Source organism: Sardina pilchardus, chromosome 14, assembly GCF_963854185.1.
Source record: "Sardina pilchardus chromosome 14, fSarPil1.1, whole genome shotgun sequence".
NCBI classification, from domain to species: Eukaryota; Metazoa; Chordata; class Actinopteri; order Clupeiformes; family Clupeidae; genus Sardina; species Sardina pilchardus.
The window spans coordinates 27,779,008-27,791,388 of record NC_085007.1 but is presented as its reverse complement, the minus strand read 5'-3'; the positions used below and the strand labels follow the sequence as shown (position 1 = coordinate 27,791,388).

At 48.4% G+C, this 12,381-nt stretch overlaps 1 protein-coding gene across 4 annotated transcripts in view; it reads left to right on the top strand.

Moving 5' to 3' along the window:
- Nucleotides 1–12,381, top strand: part of dennd1a (DENN/MADD domain containing 1A) — an 89,812-nt gene that overhangs the window by 46,568 nt on the left and 30,863 nt on the right. For all 4 annotated transcript variants that reach the window (XM_062554962.1, XM_062554960.1, XM_062554961.1 and 1 more), the window contains exons 6-11: nucleotides 1,397–1,466; nucleotides 1,676–1,756; nucleotides 3,170–3,223; nucleotides 4,847–4,957; nucleotides 9,057–9,157; nucleotides 11,834–11,879. In XM_062554962.1, the coding sequence (XP_062410946.1) occupies nucleotides 1,397–1,466; nucleotides 1,676–1,756; nucleotides 3,170–3,223; nucleotides 4,847–4,957; nucleotides 9,057–9,157; nucleotides 11,834–11,879 (463 nt within the window). The remainder of the gene's footprint in view (nucleotides 1–1,396; nucleotides 1,467–1,675; nucleotides 1,757–3,169; nucleotides 3,224–4,846; nucleotides 4,958–9,056; nucleotides 9,158–11,833; nucleotides 11,880–12,381) is intronic.

Below are 12,381 nucleotides of genomic sequence, written 5' to 3'. Positions count from 1 at the left end.
TGCGTTAAAGCTGTCCACGTAATGAGAGTACGCTGGCATCTCAGCAGCTCCTGGTGACCAGAGCCCCCCTGCACACACACACACACACACACACACACACAGCCAGACGCCCCCAAGTCCCCCACATCTCCACCCCCCACCCACTGTCTCCCGCTCAAGCAACAAGCGTCAAGCCGCCCGTCTCCCAACCAAATATTTTAATTAGGCTGAAGAATCTGCACTTGGCACAGCGTGTGTGTGTGTGTGTGTGTGTGTGTGTTTCTGTGTGTCTGTGTGTCTGTGTGTCTGTGTGTCTGTGTGGCTCTGTGTGTGTATGAGAGAGAAAGAGAAATGGAGTGAGGGAGAAAAGTTGTGTACAGCTGTTGCCATCAGACGTCATTGTCCTTCAGTCACACACTCTCTTTTCTCTGCCGCTCTACTTCTCCCACTTCTCTTCTCCCTCCCTCCCTCCCTCCCTCCTCTGCTCTCCTTCCTCTCTCTCTCTCTCTCTGAGGCCTCTGGTCTGTTTTCCTCTCCGAATGTCTCCCAGTCCGTCTCCAGCGTCCTGCGTGTCCTGCGCGTCCTGCCCCCTGAGGCCAGAAGGGAGTGAATGCAGCTCCTGCTCTGGTCTGGTCTGGTCTGATCTGTATTCCCTCTCTACCTCTCTCTCCCCTGAAGGACACGCTCCTCTCTTCTTCTCCTTCCCCTTTCCCTCCCTCCCTTACAGCTCTCTCTCTTTTCCCTAGAGGCCACTCACCTACTCTCTCTCTCTCTCTCTCTCTCTCTCTCTCTCTCTCCCTCCCTCCCTCTCTCTCTCTCTCTCTCTCTCTCTCTCTCTCTCTCTCTCTCTCTCTGGGTCTCTCTCCTACACAGAGGGGGCACTATATGGGGCAGGTAGGGAAGGCTTGGCCAGGTCCACTGCCTTATGTAGCTGCTGGAGAGAGAGGGGAGGGGGGGGGCAGTGTGCTGTCCCAAAGGGAAGGTGTCACTGCTCAGCTTCGATCACTCTTACCACATCAAACCCCTTGGCTGACAGCTGCCCCCCCCATTCATAGCCTCCAGTACCCATTACATCAACCTCCTGACACGCACACACACACACACACACACACACACACACACACACACACACACAAACAGACTTCCTGCAGCATCCGAAAGCATACCATCTGCCTCAAGGGAATGAATTTTTAAAAGCCAGCACAACAGTACCATGATGTGCAGGGAGCTGTACAGTGGCATGGCCAGCTCCTCTATTGAGTGAGGGTACTTAAGAGGCAGCATGCACCATTTTCAATCATGTTTGCCGTAAACAAGGTCTTCTCTGCAGTTCTCTTTTGTGTGGAGACCTTTCTCATGCCATTGAACTTGCCTGTTTACGCTGTGTGTGTTTTTGTCTTGTCTCTCTTCTCTGTAGTTATCTTCCCTGGTTCGAGGTGTTCTACAAGCTGCTCAATACCTTGGCAGACTACAGTCTCAAAGGCCAGGTGGGTTCCCATGACGATGTTGCACTTCTGATTCACTCTGCGTAACACACTTCAGAGCACAAGCCATAGCACAAGCACAAGTTCTAGCCATAATCACACGAATAAGCCTCAAAAGCTTGGCCACACTACTGTAGTTGGACAATCAGTTGGACAATCAATCTGACATGTTGTTTTAATATGTGTGTGTGTGTTTGTGTTTGTGTTTTCAGGACAGCCAACAGAAGGAGCTACTGGAGTCACTACATGCCCTCTCCATTCCTGAACCTGGAGTGCCTGTGCATCTCAGTGTGGTGCGTCCCTGGGCCTTTGTGCTTCTCCTGTAAAATGCAGCAGCCACAGACAAACTCAGCCGCTCACAGAGATTTGGATATCTGTTGCCCCTTGTACAATACAGCAGCCACAGACAAACTCAGCCGCTCACAGAGATTTGGATATCTGTTGCCCCTTGTACAATACAGCAGCCACAGACAAACTCAGCTACTCACAGAGATTTGGATATCTGTTGCCCCTTGTACAATACAGCAGCCACAGACAAACTCAGCCGCTCACAGAGATTTGGATATCTGTTGCCCCTTGTACAATACAGCGACTTTCTCACCGCGCGCGTATGTGATACGGGACTCACAGTGCACACAGAGCGCTGTCGTCTCTTCACATCCATGTCATGTCCTGCTCTCTGCGTCTGCCAGCACCGGCCTGTGTTTGGGCTGAGCTGCTCTTAGCAGAGCGAGCAGAGTCTGTCTGGCTACCAATACCGATGCACTCGGCTGCCTCCCAGGTGCACTTGAAAGGGGGGCTGGTGGCCTCCTCTCCTCTTCTCTCTCCTCTCCTCTCCTCTCCTCTCCTCTCCTCTCCTTTCTTTTCCTCTCCTCTCCCCTCCTTTCCTTTCCTTTCCTTTCCTTTCCTTTATTTTCCTCTCCTCTCCTCTCCTCCCCTCTCCTCTCCTCCCCTCTCCTCTCCTCTCTTGTCCTTGTCTTCCACTCTCCTCTCCTCTCCCTCTTCCCAGAGAGGCTCATTTCACAGGTGGTGGAGCGGCTAACGGATTCAGAGCAGGCAGCGGAGGAGGGGAGAACATTGACACCGAGGGGAAGGAGTGTTTGGGAATAAAAGAAATAAGAGAGAGCTGGAGAGAGAAAGAGAGAGAGAGAGAGAGATGACACTAGTGGATGAGCAGAGTTTATTATTGCGCCCCCCCAGCCCCCCCAGCCCCCCCACCCCTGTGCCAAATCCTGGCTCCCGCTCCCCCTCCAGTGCTGCTCCTCTCCAGACACCTTCACTTCTATTTGTGTTCTGCCTGCTCCCCTGTCATGTCTGCCACCCTGGTGTCTGCAGGGGACAGAGAGAGCGAGAGAGTGAAAGAAAGAGAGAGAGAGAGAGTGAAAGAAAGAGAGAGAGTGAAAGAAAGAGAGAGAGAGAGAGAGCATATGAGAGGAGAGGGGCTCCACACTGAGAGGTTTCTGAACTTAACGGTTCCCTGACGGTTCTCGAGGTGCAGGCAGCAGAATTCTGGGACCTTTTGCCTTTTTTAAAATTAGAATGGTAAAAAGGGGGCAGGCTTGATCCTCACTCCACAAAATATCCGATGTGTTCCCGGAAACCACCTCGCGTGGATAGAGCAAGATTTGGTTTTCTAATGCGGTGTTTTGTTTTTGCGCTTGTCGTGGTTTTTTTTAACGCTGTCTGTTTTGTCTCTCTTTGTGCAGCATTCTTACTTCACCGTGCCTGACTACAGGGAGCTGCCCAGTATACCAGAGAATGTGAGTGGAACTCCCTGCTATTCAACCAAACACCTCTCCACTATATTCAGTGCTGTACACTTAGCAAACATCATGACACACACACACACACACACACAGAAACTCACACATGCACACACCTTTTTAAAGCCTGCAAAAGAGGGCTGTGTAAGGGCTGGCAAGAGGTGAAGGCACAACATGTACAAATCAAACCCCCCGTACAAGTGCGATTAACCGGCTGCACTGGGGTGATTGATCCTCGCCCCAGACTAGTGCGTCTGATGCGGTCGGGCCCCCCTCTAGTTAAGGGAAAACTTCCCGTCCATCACTGATGGGTTAAATGTTTCCTGCCAGCGGTTCAGCCCGCCGCTGCTGATCCGACCCCAACGGAGCTCGGCATCGAGTGCACAACAGAGTGCTCCGCTCCGCTCCGCTCTCATCCTTTCTCTGAGGCGGGAATGGGAAGAGTCAGCTGGATCAATACCCCTCTTTCATTCTCCCACTTCCCCCCATTTCTTGCCAGTGGCTGAGGCAATAGACCCTGCGGCAGAGTGTGTGTGTGTGTGTCTGTGTGTGTTTCTGTGTCTGCGTACATACAAGCAGGTCTGTTTGTGTGTGTGTGTGTGTGTGTGTGTGTGTGTGTGTGTGTGTGTGTGTGTGTGTTTGTGTGTGTGTGTGTGTGTGTGCGTGCGTGTATAGGGAAGTGCACATAGGCACAGTATATTGATATGACATCATGTCTGTTGCACTGTAAACCACAGGGCCATATGAGCACGTTGTTAAATATTTCATTTGAAGGAACAATATGCAGAATATGTTATAATAAGAGCAAGTGCCCCATTTTCCACACTTACCACTACACATACAGTACAAGCATCTCTCCAGATTAATTGCCAGTCAGCGCAAATGTTTCTAAACGGCAGACACTAGCCCTGTAGCTCGGGGAGGGAGAAGGGGCTGGGATATCTCCAGATATCTCTAGGAACATATTTTTAGCTGGGCTGGAGATGTGCTCTCCTAATTTAGCTCAGATTTGGACTACAGTAATGGCACAAGTACATTAATGTTGTGGTGCTGTGATATCATTATGAAACGGCACAAGAAGTGACATAGAGGAGGACAATTCTTTGCTAAACAGGTTGACAAGTCTTGCCCAGCTAAATGTGTTTTGTGTCAGACACCTCGCTGGTATGAAAGCTAATCTACAGATGAGTTCCCCTCTCTCTGGTTGCCTGGGAGCATTTAGTCTCCTTGTGAATCACCCTGCCTTTTGTGCCTTTGAGTGCCGTCTCCACTGATGGATGATGTGTTTAGCCTGCCAATTCCCCCGTCACAGCAGTCTCCTCACCTCACGGTGCACCAGTAGAGAAAGTTCAGGCGTCGTGTGTCACCGCGTCCCGTCACTCCCGCTGTCACACCAGTGTTAAACAGGAGCACTGAGCTGCTGGCGTTAGCCATTAGCCCTCTGCTGTGCTGTAGTGTGTGGTTCACCTCCCCCACAGTCATGATAAATGTGATACGTGTGTTCTGTTTTTTTTCTTGACCATTGCACAGTCCTGGGTCCCTGTGTTTGCCTCACGACTAACCTTCTCCACTGTGTCTGTTTTTTTCTCTGTGTTTGTTTTTGCTCTTGTTTTCTTGCAGAGAAACCTAACAGAGTATTTTGTAGCCGTAGATGTCAATAACATGCTCCATCTGTACGCTAGCATGCTTTATGAGCGCCGAGTCCTGCTCTGCTGTAGCAAACTAAGCACTGTAAGTACTGTAGCCCCTTCACTCTTCACTCCTCCTTTCTTTCTCTCTCTCTTTCTTTCCTTCTTTCTCTCACTCTTTCTTTCTCTCATTCGGCCTTTCTGTTCTTTGGACCTTGTTTCCCTCTCTTCTTTCTACCTCACTCTTTTTCTAGCCTCTTCACTTTCCCCTCTCTCTCTCTGTTTCTTTCTTCATCGCTCCATCTCTTAACTTTCTCTCATTCTCAATATCTTTCTCTCTCTCTCTCTCTCTCATTTCTTCTCTTCTCTCTCTTCTCTCCATTGTCCCACGTGTTCACTCATTTAACCCACACACTTCTCTCCACAGGGGGCAAAGCCTACAGGCAACACACAATAGCCTTACAGGAAGAGATGTTCTCTAGTCAGGTGTATGTGTGTGTGTGTGTGTGTGTGTGTGTGTGCGTGGATGTGTCTTGTGGATGTGTGCGTGTGTGTTTGAGAGCGGCCAAATAGGAAAGAGAAAAAAATAATAGAATCTAGATTTCACTGGGTTTTCTTTCGTTGTGGCTGAATTTTATTTTTGATGAACAGAGAATAATTATTTATCTGGATGACATCTGGTGATGCACCAAATTTGACTTAAGTTAATGTTTGTTCTTTACTTTGTCCCTGCTAAAAATATTGATGCTATCAACTTTACTTAAGCACTTTTAAATATAACTAGAGTTTAGATAGAATGTACAGGTATATAAATATTGCGTAGATGTTGAAAATGCCACTCTCTTTTTCCCCACCGAGGCAACAACTGGCCACCTTTATTGGCCAACGTTATTGTTCAGCAGGATTAAAACCCCAGCCTCATGTCTTTGGGGTTGGGATATTGATTTTTGGCCTCTTAAGAGTCTATAAATGTGCCATGTGTGAAATGGAATGGAGTTGCCTTTTGAAAACATGTTTGATTTTGTTTCTGTCGGAGTTCAAACTGAGAAACAATTTGAACTCATGTCCAGGGTGGAGACATTGCTGGTGTTCTGCTAAAAAAAAAATGTTTTCAAGATCCATCTCACCCCCTCTTTTTTTTTGTCAAGATGCACAATAAGAGAGACAGTTTCTAACTCAACATATGGTCAGCTAGCCATTAAGCCTTCCTCTTCACAACTAAGGTTTTTATTTTGTTAATGCGTATTGATTTTGTAAGTGTCCTGGAGAGAGTCGGTGTAAGATGTCATTTAAAGGGGTTTCTTTGGAATGCTCCAAATAAAAGCTTTTTGCCTGAGACACAAGTAACCCAGAAGCTTTCTGCCTGGGCTTTCACTTTGGTCAAGACAACTCAAGGCCTCAGTGTTTTCTCAACACATTTTTTTTCTAAAGCCTCCTAAATGGCTTGAAGTGTGTGGAGCTCCATTCCAGTGTGAGTTAGTTTGCTTGCTGAGCCTCGTGTTGTGTGAACTCAAGTGAAGGAGACGCCTGATGAAGCCTCCCGTCATGTCGGACATCGTTGTCATCCTCCGTCCTTAAGAGGATGCGATTAATCTCGGGCATCCCAGACCGGCTCCGTGTCTCTTACCTGTGAAGAGACTGCCAGGTATGCCTGGATGGGAGCGTGACGGGCGTTCCCCAGGGCCTCCCAACACCTGCCTGCCAGCCTCGCCTCGCCTCGCCTCTCCTCACGTGAGGGACAGGGACGTCTCGGCGATGGGATCCAAAGCGGCGGCCCCCTCCTCGTTTGTTTTGAGACTTCAGACCAGATTAAACGCGCTGAGACGCGGCGCTCTGAAATCTCTGGCACACGGGCAGTTTGATTGACGAGCCAGGGTTAAAGGGGGCCTTCCGCGAGGTAAAAATACCAAAAAAAAAAAAGAAGAAGAAAATCTCTTCGATTTTTTATTCCCCCCTGATTTTGACGGATCTTAATATAGAAGTGGATGAAACGGCCCGCGTGGACCCGCCGCGTCGTTCCGAGACTGGCGTTGTTTAAGAGTGGGCGCCGCCAAAGCTATTGACACATCTGCCGCTTTATTGGGGGGGACTCTGATTTTGATCAGCCGCGGCTGCTGCCATGCGCCACGTTCCTCACTACCTGACGCACAAAGCCAAGCAGAGCTGCCGCCAGACAGCAGTGACAGTTATGCAGGGGGGAAAACACACACACACACACACGTGCACACACACACATATACACACACACACCATAGAGGAAATGAAGTCGTCGTTTTCCCGGCACGAACAATTAGACGCACCCGGGCAGAGGCAGGCCTGCTCTGCTTTGATGGCCCTGAGTAATCTGGCCGCACACTGTTTGACCCGAGGTCCCCCCCCCCCCCCCCCCCCAACGTGCAGCAGGCACTTTGTTTGTCCAGAACCCTGCGGTGAGGCTTTATGGGAAGGGGCGATGACATCACCAGGAGTCAGGCGGTGTGGTGTGGTGCGCTGCGATGTGGTGCGGTGTGGTGTGGTGTGGTGCCGGGCCGTGTGGCAGGGAGACGAACAGGAACCACCGCAGCAGCAGCAGCAGCCACAGCATACAGCAGGGAACACTGGCTCACATCTGCCTTGGTATCACCCCATGCTCACATGCAGCAGAGCAGCCATCCCCAGTTTGTGTGTGGTGTGTGTCTGTTTGTGGAGAGAGAGAGAGTGTGTGTGTGTGTGAGAGAGAGAGGGAGAGGGAGAGGGAGAAAGAAGAAAGTAGGCTTCTTGCGGCGGCGTGTTTTTAATCTCATGAATTTTACGAGTATAATCATGAGCCCTGATGTGAAACCCCTGACAAACATCCTGGTTTGTGTCATGTCCACACTGTCTAATGTGAAACCTTGAAGTTGTAATCATAGCTGCGGGCCAAATTAGCATCTGTTTGAAGATGGGTGGTGGTGCGGGCGCTTTTTTTGCCAAAAGGAGTGGCATAAACATCATTTTAATATTTATGAGGTACAAAGGTGCAGGACATTTTGTGCATAATCTGATACCTTTGCGATTCCCTCACAGTTTCCCAAAAGTGTGAAATCTCATATTTTTTCCTGTGCTGGTTCTCAGAAACACATCCTAACCTGACAAGTAGATATGATCCTACGTGTGTGTTACACACAACGCAGTTTTGAAAGATATCATCTCAAACTGCTAAAAGGAGAGAGACCTATTGGATCTATAGATAGGATACATCGATGATCCAAGCCTCAACAAAGAAATTGATATCAGACCTTTTTTTATGGCTCTCTAACTTAACTGCTATGATTTTGAAATGTTCCATTTTCTCTGTATGTGTTTTGGTTAGATTTTTTTCTTTGTTGATATGGTCTTGTATGTCTCTTGTACATGGTGAAGTGATTTGGCCATGTTACAATCATTCAACCTGTTAACATTCCACTCCCTTGTATACCAGTCACTGTTATTGCCATGCCCCAACTTCATATACTGTAGAGGAGCTTTATCGTTATCCTCGACTCCATGCAAGTACAGTATGCCTGAAGTGAGCCCAGTGGCTTCTCTGTCCCTGCAGTGTTGGAAGTGTTCATAATCACAGTGTAACCTCAATATTTAGTCACTCAAAATATAATGCTGTTAAGATTTACTGTATTCACTTCAGATTTGCATACTGTAAGAGGTACTATTAGTCATGTACAAGTATTCATTGGCACTAGAATTGGCATTAGCCTGTGGCTGTGAATCAGTTGCAAATGGAGAGCACTTCAGAGAGAAGAGGAGTTCTAGAAGAATGGATTGTGTGAAGATCTACGCTGTTACTTTAACTGATGGTCATGGTATACAGTAAACATGTTTTATTATTCATATTTCCCTTGTCCTCTGGGTCTGGCCTCTCGGGCATTGTTTCAGCAGAGTAAGACTGATTTCCTTGTGTGTGTGTGTGTGTGTGTGTGTGTGTGTGTGTGTGTGTGTGTGTGTGTGTGTGTGTGTGTGTGTGTGTGTGTGTGTGTGTGTGTGTGTGTGTGTGTGTGTGTGTGTGTGTGTGTGTGTGTGTGTGTGTGTGTGTGTGTGTGTGTGTGTGTGTGTGTGTGTGTGTGTGTGTGTGTGTGTGTGTGTGTGTGTGTGTGTGTGTGTGTGTGTGTGTGTGTGTGTGTGTGTGTGTGTGTGTGTGTGTGTGTGTGTGTGACGACAGCCGTGTTCACTCTCTCTCTCTCCCACAGTTAACGGCTTGTGTCCACGGCGCGGCGGCCTTGTTGTATCCCATGTACTGGCAACATGTTTACATTCCTGTCCTTCCTCAGCACCTCGTCGACTACTGCTGGTGAGTGCTCTGCCCGGCAGCTGGGCTCTCTCAAAGCTCTCGGTGCAAATCAGAGAAAGCACAATCTGCCCGATTAAATAGGTTTCAAATCCTTGGTTTGTGGTGTTTAGGAGGTCTTGTGAAATGCTTTATTCATGTAGAGAGGTACTTTTCTTTTTTTGAAGGTCCTCTCTGTGAAGTGCCTGCCCTTGGATTCAAATCAAAGTTAATTTCGAGCCAAGCTAGATTAGGCTTTTGCCCAGAAATGCTGAACAAAGCTCTTGTCTCTGACATTTTCATCACAAATATGTTTGTAAACTCGAGTCTTTGTGACATATTGACAATCTCCATCCCAAATCCATACCGAATGTAACATACTTGACCGATTGTACAAATAGTTTGCCTAAGGTTAACTTTGAAGTAGTCTGGTGGTTGGTGGTGAGTCTGGTGGTTTGCCGCAGTAGACAATGTTAGTAGAGAATTCTTCAGTTAGACTCGGGCAGTCATCCTACAATATGTGTTCTTTTGATAAAAGGATCATTCTCTCTGAAAGCATCAGCCTGTGTATGAAAATCTATTAGGAAGACCTGTGCAGTGGCTCAGAATGTCTTGATACCGTATGTCCTAAAAATGTTGTCATCCCAAAACCTTTGATTTTTCACCGATACACCATAGCATAGTTGTATGTGCAGAACGCGTTGTCTGAAGCAGCTCGATGGAGACTGTTGCTGTGGCGAGATTTTTGTGGCTGGCATCTCGGCTGTGTGGGTGCAAACAGCAGTAGCAGCTGATTGTGCTGACACTTAAGCAGGGGAAATCGAAGCCGACACCTTGCTTTAATGGCTCGTCTGTTGTCAAGGCAGGTGCGAAAGAAAAGAGAAACACTTGCGGAGGTGCAGGAGAAAGGAGGAGCGAAAGCGGAGGAGCTGGAGGTGGAGGGGACAAAAGACGGAAAAGGAAAATGTCCCCTTTTCTTCGGCGCACCTCATTTAAATTCCGGACATTGCTGTATCATTCTGTTTTTCAGTCGACAGTTGCTATGGAATATGTTTCTTTTGCTCACGACCATCACGTGTGAGCGGACATTCTTCTTGCAAGCACACCCTGAAATGGCAATAGATACACTAATTAAGTCGGAGACCCTTAATTAGAGCCATTGTCGCTGCATGTGTTTGTGTGGGATTGTGTAGCCATACGCAAGCCAATCACCATGAGGTGTAGTCACATGAATGCACTTTTCTGGAAACAAAGCAGTGTGTTTTTTTAAGGATTTTATTATTTTCTAAACAAGTACCTTTCATCTCCGTAGCAACCAGTGTTAATTAAGGGGAGCTCAGCATCTAGGTAAGGGGTGGGTGACGAGGGCAAGTAAGCTAATTATCGCTCTTTCTTTACTTTCCTTGCGAAAAACCGCTAATCACTCATCTGACACGCGTGTGTGTGTGTGTGTGTGTGTGTGTGTGTGTGTGTGTGTGTGTGTGTGTGTGTGCATGGTGTATGCAGGAGTGGGGGCACGCTGTCTTCACGCCATACCATTGGCTGACTGCATCCGTCGTGCTGGAGAGCCAGAGGACACAGGGCCCTGTGCTAATTTGATGTCGAGGTTTTTCGAGATTTTTTTTTTTTTTGCCGGGGCTCAGTTGGCCAGCTGAAGGCCCCTGCCGGATCACGTAACTCCAGCTTCTCTCTGCCCCCCCCAACCCCCTTGTTCCACGTTCAGCCAACCACTATAAATAATTGGGCACGAGCGAAAATTAGCGTCAGCCAAAACATCCAGTTGTGCGTTTACCAATGTTTTTCTCCCTGTTTGTTTATTTATTTACCTGGCTTTCTCTGGCTGCTCTCGAAAAGCCCAGAACTTTTAACCGTCTCTATTTATTTTATTTATTTATTTATATCCCTGACACCGCCATCACCCCCCTCTCATTTGACGAAAAAGGAGTCTGTATTTTAATTGAATGTCACGGCACAGGAGATGGAAACGAGGACACTTAATTAAAGGCTGGCGGGTTTGGCTTCAGTGCGCCCGTGATGGGTGACAGGTTCCCTCATCCCCCTTTTTCTTCGACCCTCTCTCTCTCTCGCTCTCTCGCTCTCTCGCTCTCTCACTCTCTCTCTCTGACCAGTACCCAATCAGCCACATATCGCCCAGCTCAGACACGTCTCCCCCTCTAATTCCTCTCCGCGGCTGTGACGAGGCCTCATTGGGGAGGACGGCCATATCCGTTAGACAGCAGGCTCAGTCAGGAGGCTGAGCCCAGGGCTCTTTACCCTGGTCGGAAAGCTGTCCCAATGCCCCGCGCTGGCAGTGCCCGCGGTGGAGGTTATTAGACAGGACTCGTGGGCGTGTGTGTGTGTGTGTGTGTGTGTGTGTGTGTGTGTTAGAGATGACTCTCTCAGTCCTAGCCTGGAAGTCAGACTGGGTATCTTGTGTGTGTGTGTGTGTGTTTGTGTGTGTGTATTTACACCTTTGGTATTAATGCGGTTATTGAATAGGAGTTGTAGGCCTGTCAGGCCATTGCATCAGCACAGTTGTTGTGTAAGTTACTTGTGATCCTCCTCAGGATGTTTGCTGTGGTTTTGATTATTCTCAGCTATACAGTATATTCTCCTTGTATGTAAATGGCTTTGCTATAATTAATGTATACGGTTTGCTGAACTGTACGGAAGCTCACGCTGTATATTTTCACTCCACAGCGCCCCCATGCCTTACCTCATTGGAGTACATTCCAGCCTGATGGAGGTGAGTTGCTCTGTTTACGCTACTCCTCATAGACAAGGACATGTGTTTAGAAAGTCTGGAGTTTTTACCCTTTAGATGTTTTGGTGTTGCAGTAGTTTCTCAGGCTTTGGTTAAAAAAAACAACCTATTTCAGTTTCAGTACACACACACACACACACACACACACACACACGCACACACTACACACACGTACAGTGAAAGCCTCATATTGAAAAGGTCTGTGTGAAGTGAGGCTTTCATCCTCAGGGTGAGAAACACACCTCTGGACAAAAAGCCCCTAATTGCGCAGCCGGACAGTCAGGCGGCCGGCGCATCGATCGGCATGCGTTAGCGGAGCACGGGGCCATTCTCAGCCTCCTATTATGCCGCTCCTCTGTAGTCATTAAAGCCCATTCAGTCGCCTCCGAATGCATCCCGGGCCCGGCCCAGCCCAGCTCTGATCCGCCGGCTACATGCCACGGGCCACAGCAATGATTAATGGGCCGACCGCCGTCTGGATGGG